At 37.9% G+C, this 11,266-nt stretch overlaps 1 protein-coding gene across 1 annotated transcript in view; it reads right to left on the minus strand.

Moving 5' to 3' along the window:
• MAST4 (microtubule associated serine/threonine kinase family member 4) overlaps window positions 1-11,266 on the minus strand; it is a 249,307-nt gene that overhangs the window by 150,267 nt on the left and 87,774 nt on the right. The window contains exon 4 of the mRNA XM_009646872.2: window positions 9,061-9,092. Coding sequence (XP_009645167.2) covers window positions 9,061-9,092 — 32 coding nt within the window. The remainder of the gene's footprint in view (window positions 1-9,060; window positions 9,093-11,266) is intronic.

The following is an 11,266-nucleotide window of genomic DNA, read 5'->3' on the forward strand; positions in this document are numbered from 1 at the left end:
GAGCAGTTCAGTGCAAAAGGCCTGAGAAGGCTTCTCAGGGGAGAGGGCTGTCACGTGGGAAGAGCAAGAACAGTAGGTTAGCCAATTTGTCAGACCTCCATCCCATTACTCTTTTTTTGCCTCATATTGTCAGGTTCACTATTCAGGTTTTAGTAGTGAAGTGATGAGGTCTTTTCTACTGCTATTTCTCTGTAGCAATTCAATTATTTTAGCACCTCAGCACCCGCCTTCACATCGCCAGCAATCCATTAGCCATGAGATCTGGCCCTCAAACATCTAGGTTGAACATCATGCGCTGTAAAAGAATTATTTGCATGTATAAAAACATTTTCAATATTTAAAACTCCATATAAACTATTTACTGCAAAAACTTTTTTTTTTTTTTTTTCTAATTTAGTCAAAGCATGGAGGCACCCAGATACTTGATCTTCTTTGCTCCCTCCAAGAATCGTGCTATTTCCCCATCCTGAAATTCTGCAACATTCTTACAGGACCACAACTTCACCGTAGAGGCTGACTTCATTTTGCTTTTTCCATGTGGCTTAATCTGATCATAATTTTGATAAAGAATTACTTAAGATTGTTTTTCATGCTTGACCCTGTTCTGTCCTTGCCTATGCAGCCAAAACAGACTTCTAACAGGACATAGCCCACCCAGAGCACTGTGGAGGAACATGGTACCTGGTCAAGCATGGGTCAGGACATAATTTACATTATTCAGACACAACAGCACTCACAGGACAACAGTAGATAAAGATCACATTACACAATTAAGCTTTAAAACCTGAACACCTCATTTTCTGGATAGCAATCCTCCAGGCAGCCATGTTATTTCAATAAATTTTGTGATGTTCAGGGCCTTGTAAACATGTGATTAGAGAACATCACAGACAATGTGTATTAACACAACAATGAACAGTTTTAAAATACACAAAAAAAGTCATCACTACCTGATTTTTTTTTTTTGTATGTATACATAAAGATTGTGTGCAGGCACACACACAAACAGATGAGCACAAATTTACCAGTAACAAGGTTTCACAAAGCTTTAACATATCCTCAAGCAGTGTATATATCTTTCACTGAAAAGGGGCATGATGAATTACATTAAAACAGATAGTTCCTTTCTCCTAACATGTGATGTGATAAATCATGAAGAGAGGACATCACTGTGTAAAACCCACACATACACTAGTAAAACATGAGTCAAGGGACAACATGAAGAGATATGTAATAATGTTAATACTGCTACAAATGAAGCAGGGATGCAAACGCACGTGTGAAAGCACCAAAAGAAACAATGGAACAAGATTAAACAGAATGGCCTATACGATAGCCAAGGACACAACTAGCAGCAAAAAAATACCAAGGGATGTGTTGTTTACATCCAAATCAGGCCCGTGCTCTCCACAGCACAAAGGACTTGTCGGCAGGAGACCCTGCGCTGGCAGCAGGAAGGTGGTAACGAGGCTACACGGCGCGCTGCACGTGCCATTACCCTTCCCGTTGGCCCAACACAATGTTAAAACAAGGAAACACAGACAATGGGCAGCGGACTTGCGTAAAATCTATGAAGGCTGAAGTAAGCGAGATCATGCAAGGATCGTGCTACGGTAACTATAGTCTCCTAAAGCATACAAAAAACGTATCCAAAAATGAGTTTTTCAATGTCAAGCACAAGGAACCCAAGAGATGCGATGAGGATTCAACAGCTGGTGGCCCTCATCCCCGGTGTCATACACAAGTGACCTGCGCAGACTCGTGGACTTTTTGAGGCATTTTAATTCCTTATTTAGAAGTTGCATCTAAAATCTCAATAAAGCAAACAGTAAATAGATTTAGAGTTCATTAACAGATCTCAAAAAAAGTCATCAGTAGAGAAATCTCCTTTGTACAAAGATTTTTTTTTTTTTTTTTTTACAAGCTCATAAAATTTTATTGTCTGGCTTGATGCTACTCAGTATTTTCATCAGTGATATGGAAATTAGATTTAAAGCCACTGCTGAAAGTTCAAAGGTGAAACACTGAAGAAATTATAAATATTGAGGACGACAAGGTAGTTGCATACAAAGTGATCCTGATCTCTTGGTAAGCTGCGCTCCTTTAAACAAAAATGGATTTTAATGACAAATGCAGTGTTAAGCATCTAGAAACTTAGGTGTTTAAGTTTTAAAAAAGAGTGTCGGCTGCACTTAAGAAGCCACCATTAAGAAAAATAGCATAGGGGTGCTTAGAAGACATTGTTTTCCCAGTGTGTTGCTGTGACAAAAGGTGCCAATAGAAACAGTAACCCAGAGCTATAAAAAGGAGATAGGATTTTTATATCTACCCATAGCATGAACAAAACAGCACAAAATTAGACTTGCAGGAAAAAAAATTCCGTTCAATGGCAGCAGTAGAAAAACCCTGAAAGTTGACTTGAATCTACTTAGTTTGTCAGAAAGACAGAAAAGTGATTATTGAGCACCAGACAGTACACCAGCTATAGTATACTGCCACCAGGGAGAAAACCAGCTAAATCAGTACGTTCTCATTTAACACAGTGCTAGTAATGCTTAACACTAAAGCATATGCATCTTAAGAACCAGATGTGGGCTATGGAGAGTATCCATCTCAGCACAAACCATCCATATTAGAAATGAGAGATTCATTACCTGTAACCTACTCTACTTTCCAAATTTAATATAATGGTAATCTCATAAATAATTTAAGATGAAAAAGTGACTATTTTTCTCTTCATGAGTTAACGCTTTGTTGTTTATTACAACAAGATGAATATATTGGACACAATATTTGAAAGTCCGAAGAGGAGTTTCAGCTTACTTTAAACTCAGATGAAGCTGAAGAAAATGAGTGGATAAAACAGAAATGAAAATTAAATGGGAGAAAAAAATAGCTGGTTCTACTTTCAGGACTCTTACGTGTAAAACCTTCTCAGCTCTAACCACAGCTATTGTTCTTTCCAGAAAAGCCCTCTGTCTTTCACATACAGTTTAGTAGTACTGTTATTTGCTGATATCAAAACAGTTATTCTTGACTGTGACACCAAAAAAGCCAATTTTTTTTGCAGCTATGCCTGAAAAACCTTAAACATGGATGCAACTAACCCAACAGAAGAAAGTTACTCTTTTTAAACATGTAATTTAGATCAGCAAGCTAAGTCCACTGCTCTAACACACAGGCAAAGAGTGGTATGAGCATCTGATGCCTGTGTAGTGGAAGTGGGCCTTTATGAATGAGATGGATTCACAGCTAAGCATAAACCATACCTCTAGCACAGACTGCACCACACAAGCTATCCAAGCCTGGAGGCTAATTATTTGGCCCCCTCCACTGCCTGCCAAAAGCCAACATACCACAGAGACGTGCAGCAAGGATATTACTGTGGGCAACCTTGCCCCACATCCCTTGTCCAGGCACATCGAATTCCTTGAGCTGCCATCAGATGTAGTGTTCTATCAGCACACACTAATTTGCAGTAAAATTCCTGCCAACAGAAGGTATGCGAGCCCGAGCTATAGAGGCAGACACTCTAAGGAACAAACTGATCGAAATCTCTATCCTTTCAGTATTAACAACGGTACTTACGAAAATGCTAACTTCAGGTCAACTTGTTTACTTCATCACTACACAAATATAAACAGCAATAGCAGCAAAGTATATACAGACAGAGCTACAGCAATACAAATTTCCAGCTGAACACTGTTTCACAGCATGAGCAACACATTGCTCAGATTTAGATGTAACTGTTGATACATGCTCCACAGAAAGTTCTTTCAAAGTATTAAGTTTTTCTCCTGTAATATTTTTAATGGTATATTGCACATTATAATAACTTAAGGCACTAAATTTCTCTCAGTGAACACCAGATTGCAGAGGCTGTGCATTTACAGAGAAAAAAATCCAAACAAGCCCTAAAATCTTCATAAACAGAGGAACAGTTCTTATTTTAGTTAGGAATATAAATTATCAGTAACTTGAGTATCTCAAGACTGCATTTTTAATAGCTTTTATAACTAACATGGTAAATATTTTATTCCTCCAAAATCTAGTATTATTTATAGTGATCTGTCTAAAATTGTTTAGATAATATTTTCCAAAACTAATCACTATTTTCCAGAACTTAAATGAAGTTCCTGTCTTCAGCTATAATGAATCAAATATGAATTTCTGTGCTTTGCAAATCATGTACCACGACACGAGCACTTTCAGCGCAGCAGTGCCCTTCTGCAAAAATACATTCAATGAAAAAAGCTGCAAAACTGCATGCAAATAAGCATACACGCAGGTCCTTGAAACATACATAAATAAGACAAAGGAAGTAGCAATCTTTCCTACATATGTCGGGGTGCTTGGAGCCTTTTGTTTGTGTTATTTTTCAATTCTTCACAATTACTCAACATTAACTTCCATGACCGTCTTTGACAGTCATGTCCTTCAAGCCACAAAGAAGCCTATGCAATTAGGGAGATAAAACTCAAAAGCGGCTGTTGGGAGTGAATTAGGCTTGTTCAATCAATATCTTTCACTTTTGAGGTTTCCTTTGGGTGCTCTGGCATCAGGCCTAAACACTTTTTCTTACCATAGGTCACCTATATACATAGACCTTTTTTTCTTTTAATAGATACATCTATCTGTAAGCATAAATATATAGAAGCACACAGAAACTGTCAATCAAATTCCAGTTTTGTCCACTTACATGATACTGGCCTCAGAGCTGCTTTTTTTTTTTTTTTTTTAAGTATGGTTTACATGATTTCATAATTCCATTCCACTCAATTTCTCATTCCCACTTTTTCCCTGAGGTTACCTGATAGTCCATATTTGTCACTGATAAAAAACTTTCTTACAAAACTGTTATTAACTTTCTTGAAACTTATTTAATTAAGCCCCTAAGCAAGCAGTAGTTTTAACTAGTGTTTCTCTTGAAATCTTGGCTGGTCACACTCCTATGTTGCTGTTATCCAAGGATATCAGCTGCTTCACTGTAATGCATAAATGAGTTTTATAAAAGTTCTGTGACCAACTTTGACATTTCCACAGGTGCAAGTAGATTATATAATCACTGCTACTGAACTACAGACCATATTTTATAATTACTGAAATTGGCTTCAGAAATGTCAAGAGAAGGACAGATGCAGCAAAAATAAACACATAAAAATTATCTAGCTCTGAATTAAACTGCAACTGACATACTAAACAAAACAAAAAGGAAAGGGAATGGATTTAGACTGGAAAAGTCAGGTATTTTATTTACATCTAGGGTGGGTGCTTTAACCACTGAAGCTCTAAAGGAAGAGGGAACCTCCTCTGCCTACCCACTTACTTCTTTTTAAGTATTACTGTTTCTGAAGGCTCCTCTCCACCTCAAGACCCCACTGTTGATTCATTTTTAGGAGAAGTGCATTTTAAACCAGAATGTGCCGACTTAAAGCTGAGGGTTATTTTTGTACCACAACCTTTGAGTTCATGCCCTGTCTCTCTGTCGTTCTCACTCTGCTGTATGCTGTGGGTATGGGAAGGAAACAGAAGAGGGAAAGGACATGGATGCCTTACATTCAGTGATGGAAACTCACCTGGTTAATGCAAAACGTACACCAAGACTTCTTCTCTGGCTCCCTAACTCCAGCTAGATACACTCTGAATGTGTAAAAGATAGGGATTTTCAGATGCAATCAGGCATTCTCTTGTTCATCAGAGGATCTGCACATTTCATACACAGACGGTAGCAACACTTAACTCTGACCCAATTAAATCTGTATTTCTGGGTCTGGCTTAACATTAAGCACAAATGTCTCCCTTGATAGTTGGATGTTTGGTGAAAATAAACAAATCAATAAAAATATCATAGCAACATGTAAATAATCCATCCCTGTAGTGGCAGTGTGCAGAAATACACTTCGATATAATTTTCTGATAAGAGTTGCAAAGTGGGACAGTAAACAGCCATGCAGGTTTACAATCATGTTAAGCTTTATATTATAAAGTCAAGTTTTGCTGCTGGAGGCAGCCCTAGAGAAAGCTCCCAGCCACTCACTCTGCTTCCATGCCACCACACCCTGCTGCCAGCAAGGCATTTGTGCAGCTGGACAGACAAACACGCCGAAGAACCCGCAGGAAGCTACTTGCAACCTGGATCAGCTCTGCCCGTGTCCACACAAGTGCTTGTGCCAGCACAGCCAGGGGGTGCTCTGAGGATGGAAAAGCTCACTTTTTTCTGAACCAGCACCCCTTATCTCTGTTTATGCCAACTATGCTAAAGTTAACTTTAACCTTTTAGCATGTTTTTCTTTCCAGTTCTTTCTTTAGGAGTTGCTGTATAACAACTATATAAAATCAGAATTGGGTTTAATTGTAGGAGGCCCACAGAAAGCTTAAGTTATTTCATGAGATCCAAAACGAGGCCCCACAGCCACAGATAATCTGAAGAGTAGAAAAGTTAAGCCTTCTCCCTCTCCGAGTTTCCTTCACTTTATGTCCTCTATCTCCTCCCACAGTTCCCCCTAAAACACATTACATTTCCCATGCCTCCATTTCCAACCCCTCCAGATTCTTTCTTGACTTCTGCCACCACTATGCCCTCAGCCCTTAGTCTTCTATTTCAAAACCAGGAAAACAGCGTTTCATATACTACCCTGCCCTTATACCAGCTGAATCTTGTGTAACAAAAAGCAGGGAAGCTGTTGGTTTCCAGAAAATCCTCTGTATTTGGACTGAGCAACAGTAATATAAACAGGTCAGTGAAAAAACAAAGGGCATGTGTTATTAACTGAAGCCAGCTGTAGGTTGACAGCCACGGAGCTAGATCAAAAGGTCACCACTAGGTGGAATGACTCCACACATGGCAAGGACAGATGCGCCCAATGGCACAATCAGGTTACCCCTGGCAGATGAGGTTCAACAAGTAAAAAAGCATTGCTGACTTGCAGCACGTAACACAATGTGTTGGAATGGATGCCACAGCTAATGAACTTGGAATAACAGCTACTGCAGAGATAAGATTCCCGTGTTTATGGTTTTGCCAGCAGTAGGTCAGCATCGCCCTCTTTCACCACATATCTGGTCAATTCAATAAAAGAAACCCAAGTACCACTTCTGGCATCAAGTTGAGCACATAGCTAGGTAAGTGCAAGAGCGGTGGTTGGTTCAGCAGAATAGGTTGGGGAAAGGCTGGTACTCTGTACCAGTCAAATCCCACTTCTTTCCAAACAATCTGTTACTCAGTATGCTTTCTGCCAAATACCCACCTTTCCATATAACTATGTTATATATACCATATTCCATCCCACTAACTTAGAATCAGCAGCCTCCTGTATGTTGTCACAGAAAATGTATTTTAAAATTATCTGCATATATATGGAAAACAACTCTCTATGGTTCAGACGGTATCCAATCTAAAACAGGTATAAAAGATAATGCAACAGATATTAAGAAAACTTAAATATTTTGCACACTAGCTCTTTGAAACAAACACATAGTGAACCATAAGCAAGACACGTCTCCTCATGCAGCCCTCTCTCCTTTCCTCCTCTGATTGTATCATGTAAGAGAGTAAGAGATCATCTTGAAGAAGAGGAGGGACAGGAAGGGGGCAAAAATCAGTACCTGTCATTCATCAACCCAAACCTCGCTTTCCAAGCTTCTCTAATTGATCACCCCTGAACCAGCTCTCCCTGTCCTTAAAGCTGCGTCCTTGGCATGCCATTGGCTCTGAAGCTCCAGAAAAGCCACTTTCTGCTCTGGCTGAAGTCAACAGGAGTTTAGCCATTAACTGCAACAGCGGCAGTCCTTTGCCCAAACACCAGTTTCAGGTTAATATAAAGCATCAAGAGCACCAAAAGAAGGCACCAAAAGTACTTTTCCTTAACTGTTTTTTTCTCTATCATTGCAATAATCAAATACCTGATGTGGAATTAGTTTTTTATTTTCTTGACTTTTCTTAAATAACAGGTTGGTTGCTATTTAGTATAAGACTTTTCACATGTCAGAACCTAAACCAAGAAAGTCTTTTCCAAGTCAGCGGATGTCCTACGAAGTACAGAGTTCTGGTACACCGTTTAGTCAGAACAACAGAGTGCTTAACTTCCCTGTCCCAGCAATTACAGTTTCAGTTATTCACATACGTAACCTTACTATCATCAAAAGCTACACAGCAATATCAAGCCAAAAACTCTAGAAAAATTAAACCTAATAACTCTCCTTGTGCAAGGACTTAAGGTTTTATTCACAACTTCTTGTCACATTAAACAAAGCTGATTCAAGTACAGTGATGACCTTAGACTCCTAAGGTATTTTTTGAAAAAGTAATAACTGAAGTGAGCTTGTTTCTTTAGACATTTTGCTACATTCTTATTCCAGTACTTTCTCAATAAATTACTAAAAAAGAACAAAAAATAAAACAGGTACAAATAAAAATACAAGCTTTAAAACCAAACAGCTTAAAAACAGTAGAAAAACAAAACCAAGGTACACAAATCTGAGCAAAGCACAACTAAACCACAGTATCTGAGTTCATATTATTCTAACTCAGTAACAAGTTATACAAGAATATATACAGTCTTTACCGCCACTAACCAAAACTTAGCTTAGCAACCCTATACATTTAGTAGAACTCATCTCTTCTTTGTTCCTACCTTTCCAGCCACAGGTTTGATCACAGAATTTCGTAAGGAAACAGTTTTACTTACGTGTCAGTTTTCATTTATATCATTCATGAAGAAATCAAATTTCTTCCTTGATTTTTAGAAAAAGAAATCTTCAATACAAAACGAAAAAGAAATCTTCAATACAAAACGAAAGCTTCAACATAAGAACTTTTCGTCACTTTGCAAATCCCTCACAATAGCTCCTCCAGAAGAGGGGGATGGGCATAAAAAAGGTCACTGCACAACTCAGGTTTTAATTTACAATCTTCATTTCTCTGTATGTATTTTAAGGCAGATCCACTGCCACATTTAACCTTCATTTTAACTGACCTGGAAAGAACACTAGCCTACTCAAAAAACTGTCAAAACTACATACTACACGATGAGCACAACAGAAAAAACTTCATGTACTTACAAACTGCCTCTTCTTGGAAGGCTCAACTCCTTCTGCAACAGAAAAAAGTTACACTGTATTAGCAATAAAGCTTATTTTAATTGGAAGTGGCCTTTTTAAGTAAAGTACTGCAATCATCACATCTCACCAGCAGCAGACAGATAGAAGTGGTGTATTTGGACTACAATAAAAGACGATACAGATTTTACATGCACCACCTTTTACTTGTTGCCTTCCATTCTTACTTAAATATTAACATTAGCAATGGGAAAAGTCTAGGCATTTTTGTAGCAGCAATATTAAAATTTTTCAAACAATAGACATATGTTATAGAAAAGCCTTACAGTCAGAGCTATGATGCATCAGAATTAACATTTTCAAGAGTCAGTGACAAAGAAATACTAAGTTCTTCCCAGCACCAACCATTTGCAACAGTTGTTAACAACAGGTTCAAAACCTAAATAGGTGACCATCACCGCCAAGGTTTCTACACTGTGTTCTCTGACCCCCAAAAAGTTGAAGTACATAACAATTTGGTCAATTATAAATCATTATAATTTATTACAATCTTCTGCAAAGTAGTAGCATAACAACAAAATCACTGTTTTACAAACATTTCTACTGAGAACAGTTAAACTTCTGTTTGTGGGACTGACAAGATAGCCTGCTACCCAAATGGAAATTGCCGACAAGTATTTTACTAGCATTTTAGTCTAGAAGAAAGCCTTAATATCCATGAAATTTTGCCCATCAGAAAAAAGCATAATATATATGCACACAAGTAGATAATATTGTATAAATCACAGAATAGCTGAGGCTGGACAGGACCTCTGGAGATCCTCTGGTCCAACCCATTCAAAGCAGGGCCAATTACAGCAGGTTTCTCAAGACCGCATCCAGTTGGGTTTTGAATGTCTGCAAAGATGGAGACTCTACCTCCTCTCTGGGCAATCTGTTCCAATGTTCAATTACCTTCACTTTTTTTAGATTTCTCACACAAGCTTATATTCCAAATGCTACATTAGTGAAGTCTTCTTTGCAATCATGTCCAGCAGAGAGTACTCCCCGTGTTTAAACAAAGGGACAACTTGTCCAACCTAGATGATCCACAGACAGATACATTTAAAGTTGAAGAGCATCACAAAGACAAGGTTGCATATGAGAATCATTCAAGTTACGTGGTCGGATGTCTTCAGCCACTCAATTATGTTTCAATATCCTCATGAAAGGCTGTTTCAAAGTATGTAAGAGACACTTGAGTTTCCATCCTAGAACTTATCAAAGGGAGTAATTGCAAAACTCTCTTTCAAAAGTAAATATATATATATATATATATGCATGCTGTGTATGAGTGCACACATGTGTTTATTTCACATAGCTCATAAGGTAAAGTTATAGGTATTGACCAGAAAATGCACATGAAAATACAATTGAATGGATAAAAATAGTTCAGCCAGGCACTTTAGGAAAGGCCATAAGGGAATGAATAATTATGTATTCTTTAGAGAGTTTTAAATGGTGTGCAGTAAATAAAGCCCGGGCTGCTAACTCAATGATAAGGATTAAAATATCAAGTAGCTGCTCAATTCCTGAGCACCGCCCATCCTGTTCACTGAATGAGGCAGGAAAAAATAGTGAGAAACAATGTAATTAGAGATCATAACGCAAAGGCATAGGAGAGCAGAATTAGGGACCTTGCTAACAAATTCTGGCACTTCCTAGGAAGTTCCAGCAACTGTTCAGAATTTGCAATTTAAAACAACATCTTTTAGCTTAACATGTGCTTACATACAAAAGAACAGTTACACCTGCGTACAATATTGCATTACAAAGCTGAGTAATTCCCCTAAATTTAAAATGTCACATTCATGATGAACAAAATGTAACTGCAATTTAGAACCCACGTACTTCCCTTTGTATGTTTTTTTTCTCTAATATTTACGCCATTGTGTTCTATTTCTAACGCAAAACTTTACTTATAAGTTTAGGCACTGTCATACTGTAACAGAAAATGATTGTGGAAAAACTACCAAAACGTATGAGCAAGAATCATATTTGCTTTTGCATCCCATTTAACAGAGTTGCAACATGTACTTTAAATTTGTTTCTTGTGAGTCAGGTCTTTCTCTCTCTCTCTCTCTCTCTCTCTCTCTTTTTTTTTAAAATCATAGAATTATAGAATCACTTTGGTTGGAAAAGACCTTTGAGATCATAGAGTCCAACCTTT

This window comes from Egretta garzetta, unplaced genomic scaffold, assembly GCF_000687185.1.
Source record: "Egretta garzetta isolate BGI_Z169 unplaced genomic scaffold, ASM68718v1 scaffold439, whole genome shotgun sequence".
NCBI lineage: Eukaryota > Metazoa > Chordata > Aves > Pelecaniformes > Ardeidae > Egretta > Egretta garzetta.